The 16,374-nt window shown below is 47.4% G+C and overlaps 1 protein-coding gene across 1 annotated transcript; it reads left to right on the forward strand.

Annotated features, from left to right (window-relative positions):
• The first annotated feature begins 228 nt into the window (after nucleotides 1-228).
• On the forward strand, nucleotides 229-16,002 carry upk2 (uroplakin 2). Its single transcript, XM_085967687.1, has 5 exons — nucleotides 229-405; nucleotides 11,959-12,105; nucleotides 12,205-12,346; nucleotides 12,693-12,751; nucleotides 15,364-16,002. Exons 1-5 carry the CDS (start codon nucleotides 357-359, stop codon nucleotides 15,495-15,497), a joined length of 531 nt encoding a protein of 176 aa, XP_085823813.1. The 5' UTR covers nucleotides 229-356; the 3' UTR covers nucleotides 15,498-16,002.
• Nucleotides 16,003-16,374: the final 372 nt, after the last annotated feature.

Here is a 16,374-nt window from a genome sequence, read left to right on the forward strand (position 1 = left end):
GACGTCCTGCGGCTGTGAAAGGCGCTGTAGAAATGCAAGTCTTTCTTTCTTCCTTGCTCCTGCTCCTGTGCAGTGTCAGGGTCCTGTGGAATGGCTGGTTTGGGCAGGGTTGGGCCGAGGGCTCTAGGGCTGGGTGTGGAGGCCTGCGATGGAAATAAGATGTGATGTGCAACAGACTAATGATTCCTGTCGAACCTGCTCGCCCTGTTTACCCAGCTCCCTGATTGGCTGTGGCTGTTGAGGCAAGCTGTGGTTTGAGCGGGGATTGCTCACATTGTCCCTGTACCCGCTCCCGGTGTGACAGTCAGTGCCTCTGCTCAGACCCCCTGCACCCACCGCCTGACCGCACTCTCACCATGAGGCTGCTCCTGCTCCTGGCATTGGCCTTCATCGCAGATGCTGCAGGTAAGTGAATTAACCGCTGATAGTGTCTCCACAATCTGTGCAATTCCTTCTACTCGCTCTCTCCCTCTCCTGCACTCCATGAATGTTTGTCCCAGTTCCTCTCGTTGTATATTTTTGTGGTGTCTGTCCATCCCTCCCTCCCTCTCACACTCCAATTCCAATTCCAATTAAAATGCTTTATTGGCATGAAAGTTTACAGAGAACACTCTTCTCTCTCCCTGTCTCTCTCTCACTCCCTGTTTCTTTCTCTCTCTCCCCCTCCTCTCCCTCTCTCTCTCCCTCTCTCTCCCTCTCTCTCTTTCTCTCTCTCCCTCCCTCCCTCTCTCTCTTTATCCCTCTCTCTCCCTCCATGTTTCTCTCTCTCTCTTTCTCCATTCCTGTGTGGCTCTCACTCACTCACTCCCTGTCCCTCTCGCTCTCCCTGTCTCTCTGTCTCTTCCTGTTTCTCTCTCTCTCCGTTCTTGTGTGGCTCTCTCTCTCACTCCCCGTTTCTTTCGCTCTCTCCCCCTCCTCTCGCGCTCTCTCTCTCTCTCTCTCTTAGTTTCAGTGGCCCTAATTTTGCTTTCTCATTGATTCTAATTATTTTCCTTGCCCCTTCTTAGTTTCTTCCTGATTCTTGTTCACTCATCCTTTTGTTTCTTCTGAACATGTTTATAAAATACTATTTTTAAATGACTGCTTTAATTACCCCCTGTACCACCTCTGTACTGCCTGTACCCCCTCTGTACCCCCTGTCTGCCCCTCTGTACCCCCTCTGCCCCTCTGTACCCCCTCTCTGCCCCTCTGTACCCCCTCTCTGCCCCTCTGTACCCCCTCTCTGCCCCCAACACTATCCCACATTCGAATGTATTTTCAGGGAGGAATGTTGGGCTGTGATTAAGAATGGGATTGGAGCTCCCTCCAGTGGCTGGGTTGGTAATAGCAGCAGGCTGTGCCACAGATCCCACGGCACAATTGGAAGTAGAGCAGGGGATTCTCCCCCGTGTCCTGGGGCCAATATTTATTCCTCAACCAACATCACTAAAAATAGATGATCATATTGCTGTTTGTGGGATCTTGCTGTGTGCAAATTGGCTGCTGCTTTCCCTACATTACAACAGTGACTACACTTCAAAAGTACTTCATTGGCTGTAAAGTGCTTTGGGACGTCCTGAGGTTGTGAAAGGCGCTATAGAAATGCAAGTCTTTCCTTTAACTCAGTGGCTTCTACCTGTTCTTTACCGGACGTACAGCAGGAGACGGCTGAAGGGCCACGAATTATCAGGGTCAAAGGATTTTGTTCCCTAATTGTTCCCCCCAGCCCAGTTTCCACCCCTCCTCTGCTGTTGCTTGGTTACGGGTCCTGTGGCTACCCGCTGCCCCTTGATCCCTCACCCCAGGTGGCTGTTCGACCGTGAAGGCATCACAGTCCAGCCTGATTGTGGCCACGCGCACCCTGTAGCGGGATCTGATGGGCAGCGAATGGGAGCAGAAACACAGGCTGATTCAGAGACGCTGAGGTCAACTGTAAATCCTAACCGTTCCTTGGCTGAAGCCAAACTGCTCTTCAATGTAAAGGGTGTTTTAGGCACCCAGGTATCCCTCTCTCTCTCTCTCCTTCCCTCTCTCTCTGTCTCCTTCCCTCTCTCTCTGTCTCTCTCTCCTTCCCTCTCTCTCTCTGTCTCTCTCTCCTTCCCTCTGTCTCTCGCTCCTTCCCTCTCTCTCTCTCTCCTTCCCTCTCTCTCTGTCTCTCTCTCCTTCCCTCTCTCTCTCTGTCTCTCTCTCCTTCCCTCTGTCTCTCGCTCCTTCCCTCTCTCTCTCTCTCCTTCCCTCTCTCTGTCTCTCTCTCCTTCCCTCTCTCTCTCTGTCTCTCTCTCCTTCCCTCTCTGTCTCTCGCTCCTTCCCTCTCTCTCTCTCTCCTTCCCTCTCTCTCTCTCTCTCTCCTTTCCTCTCTCTCTCTGTCTCTCTCTCCTTCCCTCTCCAAATGGGGTGATACCGAATTTCTAGCCATCTCCCTCTCTCTCCCCCCAATCTCTCTCTCTCCCCGTCTCTTTATCTCTCTCTCTGTCTCCCAGTCTCTCTATCTCTTCCCCCAGTCTCTCTCTCTCTCTCCCCCAGTTTCTCTCTCTCTCCCCCGTCTCTCTCTCTCTCTCCCCCAGTCTCCCAGTCTCTCCCTCCTCCAGTCTCTCTCTCCCCCAATCTCTCTCTCGCGCTCTCTCTCTCTCTATCTCCCCAGTCTCTCTCTCTCCCCAGTCTCTCTCTCCCTTCCCCCGTCTCTCTCTCTCTCTCTCCTCCTCAGTCTCTCTCTCTCTCTCTATCTCCCCATTCTCTCTCAATTCACAATTCAAATGCTTTATTGGTATGAAAGTTTACAGGGAACCATATTGCCAAAGCTTACATAACAAAAAGTACAGTTTTCCAAACAATTTTGACCTTCGTTGGGTACATACAATATTAATTTAAACAACATTAATTTAAACAGTCGTTGAACATCGTTGGGTACATTCAGTATTAATTTTAAACAGTCCTCAGGTTGTGACATGTTGTTACATATTTGGCACCAAGGTATGGTCTGTCTCCTTCTCCCAGGACTAATCTTAATTTTGACAGGTCATCCAATTCTTTGAAATCTGGGGTTGTTTGGCTGAGCTTGTCAAATAATATGTTTCTTGTTTTGTTGAATTTTTCGCATTTTAGGAGGAAGTGCATCTCTGTCTCAACCTCGCCGGCCAGACATTGATCACATATTCTATTCTCTCTAGGCTGCCAGGATTTCTTGTATCTTCCTTTTTCGATTGCCAGTTGGTGGTCGCTTAGTCTGTACCTGGTGAGGGTCTGTCTCTGTTTTGTGTCTCTGATGGTCGAGAGATAGTCTGCCAGTTTATATTCTCTTTTTAGGGCCCGGTAACATTCTAATCTGCTTTGGCTTTTGGTTATTTTGTTCCAATGTTCCAGGTAGGTATCTTTGCATTGTTTAATGATTTGGTTCACTCGGATTGGTGTTTGGACGGCAGTGTTGGTCTGGGACTGGTCAGGGTCCGGCTGAGTAGGAGTACTTAGTTTCAGTAGCAGCTGACTCAGGGGACTCTTTTCTGGGTTTAGCTCTTGGGTCTGGAAGGCTTTAAAATGAAGGGTGTCTGGGGAGCTAGATTTGAGGTGATTTAGGAAGTTTAGTGCTCGTTTTTGGATGTTTATTATCAGTGGGTATCTGCCTAGTTCGGCTCTGCATGCATTTGTTGGTGTTTTCCTTTGGGTGCGAAGAATGCTTCGCTCTCTCTCTCTCTCCCCAGTCTCTCTCCTCTCTCTCCCCCCAGTCTCTCCACTCTCTCTCCCCCGTCTCTCTCCTCTCTCTCCCCCCAGTCAGTTCAGTTCAAATGCTTTATTGGCATGAAAGTTTACAGAGAACCATATTGCCAAAGCTTACATTGCAAAAAGGTACAGTTTTCCAACATTCTGTAGGTGTCAATCGATTTGACATTTGTTGGGTATATACAATATTACTTTTAAACAATATTAATTTTAAACAGTCTTTCTACTTCATTTGGTACGTTCAATATTAATTTTAAACAGTCTTACTTTTAAACAGTCCTCAGGTTGTGACATGTTGTTACATATTTAGCCCCAAGGTATGGTCTGTCTCCTTCTCCTAGGACTAATCTCTCTACTCTCTCTCTCTCGCTCCCGTCTCTCTCTCTCTCCCCCAGTCTCTCTCTCTCCCCCCTCAGTCTCTCTCTCTCTATCTCCCCATTCTCTCTCTCTCTCTCTCTCCCCCCTCAGTCGCACTCTCTCTCCCCCCAGTTTCTCTCTCTCTCTCCCAGTCTCTCTCTCTCCCCCCAGTCTCTCTCTCTCCCCCCAGTCTCTCTCTCTCCCCCCAGTCTCTCTCTCTCCCCCAGTCTCTCTCTCTCCCAGTCTCTCTCTCCCCCCAGTCTCTCTCTCTCCCCTCCAGTCTTTCTCTCCCCCAGTCTCTCTCTCCCCCCAGTCTCTCTCTCTCTCTCCCCAACTCTCTCCCTCTCCCTCCACTCTCTCCCTCTCCCCCCAAGTCTCTCTCTCTCCCCATCTCTCTCTCTCTCCCCTCAGTCTCTCTCTCTCTCCCCCCCCACCCGCCGGTCTCTCTCTCTCCCCCCCAGTCTCTCTCTCGCTCTCTCTCTATCTCCCCAGTCTCTCTCTCTCCCCCCGTCTCTCTCCCCCAGTCTCTCCCTCTCTCCCCCTCAGTCTCTCTCTCTCTCTCCCCATTCTCTCTCTCTCTTTCCCCAGTCTCTCTCCTCTCTCTCCCCCCAGTCTCTCTACTCTCTCTCTTTCTCTCCCCCATCTCTCTCTCTCTCCCATCTCTCTCTCTCCCCCAGTCTCTCTCTCTCCCCCTCAGTCGCTCTCTCTCTCCCCCTCAGTCTCTCTCTCTCTCTCTCTATCTCCCCATTCTCTCTCTCTCTCCCCAGTCTCTCTACTCTCTCTCTCTCTCTCCCCGTCTCTCTCTCTCTCCCCGTCTCTCTCTCTCCCCCTCAGTCTCTCTCTCTCTCTCTCTCCCCCCTGGTCTCCCTCTCTCTCTCCCCCTCAGTTGCTCTGTCTCTCCCCCCCTCAGTCTCTCTCTCTATCTCCCCAGTCTCTCTCTCTCTCTCCCGTCTCTCTCTCTCTCCTCCCAGTCTCTCTCTCTCATTCCCTCTGTCTCTGTCTGTCTCTCCTTCCCTCTCTCTCTCTCCTTCCCTCTCTCTTTCTCTCTCTCCTTCCCAATTTCCAATTCCAATTTCCAATTAAAATGCTTTATTGGCATGAAAGTTTACAGAGAACCATATTGCCAAAGCTTACATAGCAAAAAGGTACAGTTTTCCAACATTCTGTAGGTGTCAATCGATTTGACATTTGTTGGGTACATACAATATTACTTTTAAACAATATTAATTTTAAACAGTCTTTGTACTTCATTTGGTACGTTCAATATTAATTTTAAACAGTCTTAATTTTAAACAGTCCTCAGGTTGTGACATGTTGTTACATATTTGGCCCCAAGGTATGGTCTGTCTCCTTCTCCTAGGACTAATCTCAATTTTGACAGATCATCCAATTCCTTGAAATCTGGGGTTGTTTGGCTTAGCTTGTTGAATAATATGTTTCTTGATGTGTTGAATTTTTCGCATTTTAGGAGGAAATGCATTTCTGTTTCAACCTCGCCAGCCAGACATTGATCGCATATTCTATTCTCTCTAGGCTGCCAGGATTTCTTGTATCTGCCTTTTTCAATTTCCAGTTGGTGGTCGCTTAGTCTGTACCTGGTGAGGGTCTGTCTCTGTTTTGTGTCTCTGATGGTCGTGAGGTAGTCTGCCAGTTTATATTCTCTTTTTAGGGCCCGGTAACATTCTAATCTGCTTTGGCTTTCGGTTATTTTGTTCCAATGTTCCAGGTAGGTTTCTTTGCATTTTTTAATGATTTGGTTCACTCGGATTGGTGTTTGGACGGCTGTGTTGGTCTGGGGCTGGTCAGGGTCCGGCTGAGTACTTAGTTTCCGTAGCAGCTGACTCAGGGGACTCTTTTCTGGGTTTAGCTCTTGGGTCTGAAAGGCTTTGAAATGAAGGGTGTCTGGGGAGCTAGATTTGAGGTGATTTAGGAAGTTTAGTGCTCGTTTTTGGATGTTTATTATCAGTGGGTATCTGCCTAGTTCGGCTCTGCATGCATTTGTTGGCGTTTTTCTTTGGGTGCGAAGGATGCTTCGGCAGAATTCTGCATGTAGGGCTTCTATTGTATGTTTTTCCCATTTAGTGTAGCTTTGGTGATTTAGCGGGCCCCATACTTCACTACCGTACAGTGCAATGGGCAGGATTATGCTGTCAAATATTTTGAGCCAGATTTTGATTGGGATTTGGATGTTGTAGAATTTTCTTTTTATTGCATATAGGGCTCTTCGGGCTTTTTCTTTTAGTGCATTCACTGCTATGCTGAAGCTTCCTGATGCTGTAATAGTTAGACCAAGGTAGGTGTAGCTCATAGTGTGTCCTATAGTGATATCACTGAGGGTAAACTGGTATTTGTTTTCCTGACATCTGGGCCTTTTTTGAAAAATCATGATGTTGGTTTTCTTTAGATTTACTGTTAGAGCCCAATTTTGGCAGTATTTGTCGAGTAGGTCTAGTTGTTGCTGTAATCCCTGTTCTGTGGGAGACAGCAGAACCAGGTCGTCCGCATAGAACAGGGATTTCACTTCTCCATCCAGGAGACGGAGACCTGGTGACTCGCTTTGCTCCAGCATGTCTGCTAATTCATTTATGTATATGTTGAACAGGGTCGGGCTCAAATTGCAGCCCTGCCGGACGCCTCTTCTCTGGGTGAAGAAATCGGTGCGTTTGTCTCCAATTTTGACCCCGCATTTGTTTTTCAGATACATTGATTTAATAAGGTCATAGACTTTGCCCCCTATTCCACATTGAAGAAGTTTATAATAGAGCCCTTCGTGCCATATAGAGTCAAAGGCTTTCTTGAAGTCGATGAAACAGGCGAATATTTTCCCATTTTTTGTTTGGTGTATATGTTTTTCAATGAGGGTGTGAAGGGTATAGATATGGTCGGCGGTGCGGTGTTTTGGAAGAAAGCCTATTTGGTTTTTTCTGAGGATATTATGTTTGTTAAGAAAATCAAGTAATCTACTATTTAGAATACTGCAGAATAACTTCCCTAGACAACTGTTGACACAGATGCCGCGGTAGTCATTTGGGTCTGATTTGTTTCCGCTTTTATATATGGGGGAGATTAGTCCTTGGCACCAGATATCGGGAAAACAGCCTGAACGTAATATGATGTTGAATAATTTGAGTACCGCACCCTGCATCTCCATATTGCTGAACTTGAGCATTTCATTTTTGATGTTGTCTGGGCCACAGGCTTTCTTTAGGTGGAGAGATTTTGTTTTTGTGGCCATTTCTTTCCATGTGATTGGGGAGTCTAGAGGGTTTTGGTTGTCTTTGATTGTTGCTTCTAATGTGTGGAGTTTTTCTGTGACCTGATGTTGACTTGGGTTTGTTTCGTTTATTGGGATGTCTTTGTAGAGGTTTTCAAAATGTGTTCTCCAGATGTCGCCATCTTGGATTGGTAATGCTTGCAATTGTGTTGTACTCAGGTTATTCCACATTTCCCAGAATTGTTTTGGGTTGGTGGAGTTTTCAATTTCTTCTAGTATTTTGTGGGTATAGTTTTGTGTTTTGTTCCTAATGGTGTGTTTATATCTTTTGAGGGTTTCATTGTATCTAGTACGTAGGTCCGGATTGTTTGGTTGGCGATGCTTTTGGTTTGATATTTTTCTCAGGTCTTTTCTGGCATTTTTGCATTCGTGGTCAAACCATTTCTTATTTTTATTTTGTCTTTTGTGACTCTTCCTCTTCTGTTTCACGAGGTCGGCTTTTACAGCTGCCTCATGAAAGATCATATTTATATCCTCTATGGCCATGTTTACCCCATCTCTGGTGATCTCATATAGATTTTCTTTAAATTTTGAAATTTTACTTGTGAGATCAGGTGAATTTAGTGCTGTGATGAATTTATCTCCACTGTCTGGGGCCCATCTGTATGTCTGGTTTATTTTATGTAGCTTACTGGGTTCCTTTTTTGTGTCTGTAGTTTGGGCAGAAAGTTTAAGGTACACATTTATTTGGTTATGGTCTGAGAGGGGGGATTGCTGCCTGACTCTCTCTCTCTGTCTCTCTCTCCTTCCCTCTCTCTCTCGCTCCTTCCCTCTCTCTCTCTCCTTCCCTCTCTCTCTCTCTCTCCTTCCCTCTCTCTCTCTGTCTCTCTCTCCTTCGCTCTCTAAATGGGGCGATACCGAATTTCTAGCCCTCTCCCTCCCCCCAATCTCTCTCTCTCTCCCCGTCTCTTTATCTCTCTCTCTGTCTCCCAGTCTCTCTATCTCTTCCCCCAGTTTCCCTCTCTCTCCCTGTCTCTCTCTCTCTCGCCCCTCAGTCTCGCGCTCTCTCTCTCCCAGTCTCTCTCTCTCCCCCAGTCTCTCTCTCTCCTCCAGACTCTCCCTCCTCCAGTCTCTCTCTCACAGTCTCTCTCTCTCTCCATCTCTCTCTCTCCTCCAGTCTCTCCCTCCTCCAGTCTCTCTCTCTCTCCCCCCAATCTCTCTCTCGCTCTCTCTCTCTCTCTATCTCCCCAGTCTCTCTCTCTCCCCAGTCTCTCTCTCCCTTCCCCCGTCTCTCACTCTCTCCCCCAGTCTCTCTCTCTCTCCCCGTCTCTCTCCCCCAGTCTCTCTCTCTCCCCCTCAGTCTCTCTCTCTCTCTCTCTCTATCTCCCCATTCTCTCTCTCTCTCTCTCCCCAGTCTCTCTCCTCTCTCTCCCCCCAGTCTCTCTACTCTCTCCCCCGTCTCTCTCTCTCCCCCCCCCAGTCTCTCTCTCTCCCCCTCAGAGTTGGGGTCACTCGGGCCGGGCCTCACAACCGCTCGGCCCGAGACACAGAGCGGGGGAGCGGCAGCGGCCGGCTGTAAACCGCACGGCCCTGTAAACTGCTGTTTTACAAAAAAGTCTTGGCAACGCCGGGCCTCCCCAGCTAGTAACCCATAAAGAGGGCATCACTGTGCACCCATGAATGGTGTGGCCTGGGGGCAGGGTGCTTAAAGGGCTGTATCCTGGGGAATTTTTAGTGTTATAATTATGGCTGGGAAATGATGCTGGATTCTGTGCCTTCTCACACTTCCTGCTGCTGTCACTGCTGCAATCCTGTGTCACCCTTACTTGAGTAATTAAAGAAAGGCATAATTCAAAGTCTTTTAGAAATCTGTTTCCAAAGTAACTCATCATGTTCAGGTATCTGACCTGGAGGGCTCTGTAACAATCACCAATAATTAGTCCCTGCCCGTGAGCCTGATCCACTCGTACCCAGCGACCTGCATCTGTACCTGAGGAGGAGGGAGAAATAGGAACAATACTGAGGCTGTTAAAAAGGCAGTCGGAATCCACGGCTTTATTAACAGAGGCGCAGAATACAAAAGCTAGGAAGTTATGCTAAACCTGTATAAAACACTGGCTGGGCCCCATCTGGAGTATTGTGTCCAATTCTGGGCACCGCACTTTAGGAAGGATGTCAAGGCCTTGGAGAGGGTGCAGAGGAGATTGACTAGAATGGTACCTGGGATGAGGGACTTCAGTTATGTGGAGACTCTGGGGAAGCTGGGGTTGTTCTCCTTAGAGCAGCGAAGGATAGAGGTATTGAAAATCACGAGGGGTTTTGATAGAGTAGATCGGGAGAAACTGTTTCCAGTGGCAGGAGGGTCGGTAACCAGAGGGCACAGATTTAAGGTGATTGGCTAAAGAACCAGAGGCGACACGAGGAAACATGTGTTTACGCAGCGAGTTGTTGTGATCTGGAATGCGCTGCCTGAAAGGGCGGTGGAAGCAGATTCAATAATAACTTTCAAAAGGGAATTGTGTGCAGTTTTGGTCGCCTTATCTGAGGAAGCACGTTCTTGCCATGGAGGGAGTGCAGCGAAGATTCACCAGGCTGATACCTGGGATGGCAGGAATGACATATGAGGAGAGATTGGGTCGATTGGGCTTATACTCGCTGGAGTTTAGAAGAATGAGAGGGGATCTCATTGAAACTTATAACATTCTAACAGGACTAGACAAACTAGATGCAGGAAGGATGTTCCCGATGGCGGGGGAGTCCAGAACCAAGGGTCACAGTCTAAGGATAAGGGGTAAGCCATTTAGGACAGAGATGAGAAGGAATTTCTTCACCCAGAGAGTGGTGAACCTGTGGAATTCTCTACCACAGAAGGCAGTAGAGGCCAATTCATTAAATATATTCAAGAAGGAGTTGGATATATTTCTTAAGGCTAAAGGGATCAAGGGATATGGGGAGAAAGCAGGGACAGGGTACTGAATTTGGATGATCAGCCATGATCTCATTGAATGGCGGAGCAGGCTCGAGGGGCCGAATGGCCTATTCCTGCTCCTATCTTCTATGTAAATACTTGAAAAGAAAAAATTTGCAGAGCTATGGGGAAAGAGCGGGGAGTGGGGCTAATTGGAGAGCTCCTTCAAAGAGCCGGCACAGGCATGATGGGCTGAATGGCCTCCTTCTGTGCTGTGTGATTCTGTGATTGTGTGATACTGTGTGCTTAAATCAACATCCATTGGGAAGAGACTGCAAAGAGAGGGAGAGAGAGAGAGAGAGAGAGAGAGAGAGAGAGAGAGCGCTGGAAATGAATGAAGATAGCTACAGAATTTGGAATTGGTTTACTGAAAACCCTGGAATGGCTTAAACCGGGGTAGAGAGTCAACACTGGAGATTGGAGGAGATGCAGGAAGATTTAAACATGAAATGGGTGGTGGCTGTTTAATGGGTTTGACAGTGCTTCCAGTAAATAGCAAACCCGTAGAACCTGAATCTTGAAATCTCTCAATTTATTTATCAATGTCCTAGTGTGTTCCTCGTGGTGTTGCTCCGTGAGTCAGAGGATTCAGTCACCTAGTGGCTGCGGCCTGCAACTACAGCATCACATGTTTACATAGAGAGACCCCATTAATAATTTCAATGTTAACTGGTGATGGAATAAAGGTGACCAAAAACTGTGACAACGGGGAGTGATGTTTATGGGTGGGAAATGCACAAGATTTTTAAATATATTACCACAATATATTACTGTGTGGCTACACACTCAGGATCAGGTGTAATCTTGCACTCTTACAGCAGGTGATTGACAGCGGAATTACCCAATCATCGCCATTCTGGCCAGGAATAGCGGTGTCGCTATACGCAGTTATAGTCTTCAGGTTTATCTGGATCATTGGGCCAGGTGTACTGATTCTGTCCTCATGTTACAGTCATCCAATTTATCCTTATTTTGATAAAATACTTGGATTTAACATTATTATTGAATAGAAAAACTTACAGCAATTTGGGAAACAGTGGAGTTGGTTGGAACAAAGGAGCGAGGATTGAATCGAGGTGTTTAAGATGATTAAAGGAGTCGATCGGGTAGAGAGAGAGAAACTATTTCCTCTGGTGGGGGGAGTCCAGAACAAGGGGGCATAACCTTAAAATTAGAGCCAGGCCGTTCAGGGGTGATGTCAGGAAGCACTTCTTCCCACAAAGGGTAGTGGAAATCTGGAACTCTCTCCCCCAAAAAGCTGTTGAGGCTGGGGGTCAATTGGAAATTTCAAAACTGAGATTGATAGATTTTTTTAGGCAAGGGTATTAAGGGTTAGGGAACCAAGACGGGTAGATGGAGTTAAGATACAGATCAGCCGTGATCTAATTGAATGGTGGGATAGGCTCGAGGGGCTGAGTGGCCTCCTCCTGTTCCTATGGGGAACATGAAACTGGCGTGCTGCAGCACCACCCAGTGGCGAGATTGTAATTACAGCGTGACGTGTTTACATTGGCAGGGCTCATTATAGATATAGACCTAGGAATTCATCATCGAAAAAGTTGACAGGAATTGCACATTTTATAAACAGATAAAACGGAGGAATATTTCCTGAGATTTTTGTTTCAAATCTTTTCAAATTCCAGTAATATTCATGACGAGACACCTGTCAGAGGAGCCAGAGTTTTATCGAACAGTTTCAAACGTGCTTTTCTTTTTTTTAAATAAGCGGATTTTAATATCTCGCTGGTGGATGAGGCCAGGAGTGGAATCGTCGCACGTATTCGCTCGATGTCAGTGATCACGAGCCTTCCTCCCTGCTCATTCGCGAGCAAGATGGTGACAGTCAACGTGACAAACAACACCGGAGGCCCAGGTACCCGGCAGTCCCTTCAACACACCAGGCTAATTCAACACTACTTCAAGGTTTGTTTTTCTATTTAACTGCTAACCGTTTGTTACCTTCCTCTTTCAGGACCAGAGCAGCCCAGTTTTGTAATGCCAGTCTGTCGATTCAGACGCGGATTGGTCAGTCTTATGTCTAACATTGATGGCATTTCAGAAACGCTGAACCTGGGTTACAGAATTGAAGGACTGACTCCGAACACTGAATACAAGTAAGTATCTTTCGTAGGGCCAGAACCTTCCGGGAGAATTCCGTGTCGACCAACGCGACTGAATGCCCCAGACTCTCGTTACTGGAGCATGAATTCAAACCGGAGTCATTCCGACGTGGAACAAGTCAATTTTTCTTTAAAAGAATCTCTTCTGAATCACCCCCTCTCACAACTCCCCTCACCCATTCCCCTTACGTCTCCCCTCTCACACCCTCCCCTCTCACACCCTCCCCTCTCACACCCTCCCCCCTCCCCCGCCCCGCCCCTCCCTGGCTCTCTATCCCGGCCTGTTTGACGGTTCCAGAAATTCTCTGTGTTTACACTGTTTCCTTTTCCAATTTTCCAGGGTGATGTATCATGTTGAAAGCCAGCAGAGTAACTCTCTGCCAATCAAAACCACCCCACGTGAGTATTAATCTCAACTCTATCCCCACGTTGGTCTGGAGGCCCCTTCACACACAGAACAGACCCCCACTGTAACCCCGAGACCCTCTCGGCCTCCAGCTGTCATTTGGAAGCGTGTTTCTGCCGAGCCCTCGGCCTGCACTGGGGGAATCAGCTAAACCGCAGTCAATTGATTCAGGATCTAACATCACCAAACTCACTCGAGGCCCAATCCTCCACTGGCTCTCGAGGGGGAATGAGGCCCCGTTGGTCCCAACCCTCCCTAAATATTCTTTTCCTTTTTCTATTTTCCCCATTTCTCCACTCCACTCCTGACCGCGCTAATCCTGGGGTCAGGATTCCATGAGAACAGCCCCTCCTCTGTGCCCACCCAGACAGTGAGTGTCGGCACCTTATTTGATCATTCGGAGACCTGTCTGATTTGCCCCGTCCCTCACCCAGGCTCCCTAATCTACAAATAGCTGCCCCCTTACAGCCACATCAGTTCACTCAGCATAGAGTGGGGATGGACTCTGGGATCGTGCTCTGTAAAGCTCAGGACCATACCAGATGGAACATTAACCCACTGAGCCCTGGAGAGCCGAGCTTCAAGCAGAGTTTATTGGGCAGATGTCCAGAGCGACGGACCATGTGTAGGCTAGGATCAGGAAACCTCGGGAACACCGTTGATCCGATGGATCTTTTGCTGCTTGACTTTCTCCGGGTGTCTGACGGAGTTGGGATTAACCGGATTAACTGGGCACCCGCCCCACACCTTTCCATTTCAATTCAAATCCTGATCTATAAACATTCATTTAAAAATAAAGTGGAATGTGTTGCTGGGAAACACGAGGGGAAATATTCCAATGATCCCAGGGGTTTGAAGCCCCTCTGTCTGGCCACACTCCACCAGCCAACTCCTTGAAAACCTCCGACAATGGATTTTACTCACTTGTACACAGCACAACATGAATAAAGATCGGAGTACGGATGTGCGCGGGTGCACTGTGTGAGGTGTGTGTGTGGAGGGTGCACACTGAGTGTGTAAGGTACATAAAATCATAAGAATTAGGAGCAGGAGTCGGCCATACGGCCCCTCGAGCCTGCTCCGCCATTCAGTAAGATCATGGCTGATCATCGACCTCAACTCCACTTTCCCGCCCAATCTCCATATCCTTTGATTCCCCTAGAGTCCAAAAATCTATCGATCTCAGCCTTGAATATAATCATTGACTCAGCATCCACAGCCCTCTGGGGCAGAGAATTCCAAAGATTCACAACCCTCTGAGTGAAGAAATTTCTCCTCATCTCAGTCCTAAATGGCCGACCCCTTATCCTGAGACTGTGACCCCTGGTTCTAGAATACCCAGCCAGGGGAAACATCCTCCCTGCATCTACCCTGTCAATCCCCCTCAGAATCTTGTATGTTTCAATGAGATCACCTCTCATTCTTCTAAACTCCAGATTAGGCCCATTCTACACAATCTCTCATCATAGGACAGCCCTTTCATCCCAGGAATCAATCTAGTGAACCTTCGCTGCACCGCCTCCAAGGCAAGTATATCCTTCCTTAGATAAGCAGTACTCCAGGTGTGGTCTCACCAAGGCCCTGTACAATTGGAGCAAGACTTCCTTACTCTTATACTCCAGCCCCCTTGCAGTAAAGGCCAACATGCCATTCGCTTTCCTAATTGCTTGCTGTACCTGCATGTTAACTCTCTGTGTTTCCTGTACAAGGACACCTAAATCTCTCTGAACACCAACATTTGAAAGTTTCTCACCATTTAAAAATATTCTGTTTTTCTATTCTTCCTACCAAAGTGAATAACCTCACATTTCCCCACATTATACTCCATCTGCCACCTTACTGCCCACTCACTCAGTCTATCTATATCCCTTTGCAGACTCTGTGTTCTCCTCACAGCTTACTGTCCCACCGAGCTTTGTATCATCAGCAAACTTGGATACATTGCACGCGGTCCCTTCATCTAGGTCATTAATACAGATTGTAAATAGCTGAGGCCCACGCACTGAACCTTGCGGCACCCCACTAGTTACAGCCTGCCAATCTGAAAATGACCCGTTTATCCCTACTCTCTGTTTTCTGTCTGTTAACCAATCCTCTATCCATGCTAATACCTTACCCCCAACCCATGAGCCCTAATCTTGCATAGCAACCTTTTATGTGGCACCTTATCGAATGCCTTTTGGAAATCCAAATATACTACATCCACTGGTTCCCCTTTATCTACCCTGCTAGTTACTTCTTCAAAAAACTAATAAATTTGTTAAACACGATTTCCCTTTCATAAAACCATGCTGACTTTGCCTAATCATGTTATGATTTTCTAAGTGCCCTGTTACCACTTCCTTAATAATGGATTGCAGCATTTTCCTGACGACTGATGTCAGGCTGGCCTATAGTTCCCTGTTTTCTCTCTCCCTCCTTTCTTGAATAGCGGGATTACATTTGCGACCTTCCAATCTGCTGGGATCATTCTAGAATCTAGGGTGTGAGTGGAGAGAGGGTGCGCGCTGGGTGTGTAAGGTGTGTACGGAGGGAGTATACACACCATGTGTACGATACGAGGACCAGACCTGCATTAATTTACTGAAACGTTTTCTTTCCTCAGTGATTAATTACCAGGACATCGATGCTGGTTTCGCTGGGCGGAGTGGGGCGATGGTTGTCATCACCGTGCTTCTGGTCATTGCCATGGTTCTGCTCATCACCCTTTTTATCGTCTCCCTGATGATTACGAAGTGAATGGTGGAGCTGAGGGATGAAGGAATACTCTCAATCAGAAATATATGAACTTTCTTCCTGTTATCAGCTGTGTATTTTATAACCATGCGCTGCTGTTTAAAATGCTTTATAAGAAATTGGAATTAATTCAGAGGGAAATCTGCTTGTTGTGGCTGGAATCATTTCTGTGACCTGTTTTGATCTGTAAAGTTCTGTAAAGTATTGAGAATACTTCTCTCTGCCCCTGTGGAGCCCCGCTCTCTCTGTCATCTCCAGTGATCCCAAGAACCTTTAACCCTCGTTAGTTTCCTAAATGACCCTCCAGCCCTCGCTCTCGCTCCCAGTGGATCTCTCGGCTCCGATCGATCTACCAGAGGGCAACAGGTGCTGGGGGTGAAATCTTGCGGAGTAACCGTGGGCCCCAGACACCTGGAAATGATGGGTGTGTGTCTGCACGAACCGGAATACAAGCCACTGTTCATCTAAGAGAACTCTCTTATTTTGTAATTAAAATGTATATTTATAATCCAGCCTCATTCTCCTCATTCAGTGAAAACAGTGGTGTGTGTGTGTGGTTTTGGTGTGAGTGTGGTTTTGGTGTGTGTGAGTGGTTTTGGTGTGTGTGAGTGTGGTTTTGGTGTGTGTGAGTGGTTTTGGTGTGTGTGAGTGGTTTTGGTGTGTGTGAGTGTGGTTTTGGTGTGTGTGAGTGTGGTTTTGGTGTGTGTGAGTGGTTTTGGTGTGTGTGAGTGGTTTTGGTGTGTGTGTGGTTTTGGTGTGTGTGAGTGGTTTTGGTGTGTGTGTGTGGTTTTGGTGTGTGAGTGTGGTTTTGGTGTGTGTGGTTTTGGTGTGAGTGAGTGGTTTTGGTGTGTGTGAGTGGTTTTGGTGTGTGTGTGTGTGT

The sequence above is a fragment of the Somniosus microcephalus genome, chromosome 26 (genome assembly GCF_052327205.1).
Source record: "Somniosus microcephalus isolate GS21.2 chromosome 26, FLI_Smic_1.0, whole genome shotgun sequence".
Classification (NCBI taxonomy): Eukaryota; Metazoa; Chordata; class Chondrichthyes; order Squaliformes; family Somniosidae; genus Somniosus; species Somniosus microcephalus.

Excerpts from the sequence above, each read along its gene's own strand:
- upk2 (XM_085967687.1), top strand. The coding sequence starts at position 357 with ATGAGGCTGCTCCTGCTCCTGGCATTGGCCTTCATCGCAGATGCTGCA. Across the intron at positions 12,347-12,692 it reads ACTCCGAACACTGAATACAA|GGTGATGTATCATGTTGAAA; the intron begins GTAAGTATCTTT and ends CCAATTTTCCAG. Across the intron at positions 12,752-15,363 it reads GCCAATCAAAACCACCCCAC|TGATTAATTACCAGGACATC; the intron begins GTGAGTATTAAT and ends TTCTTTCCTCAG.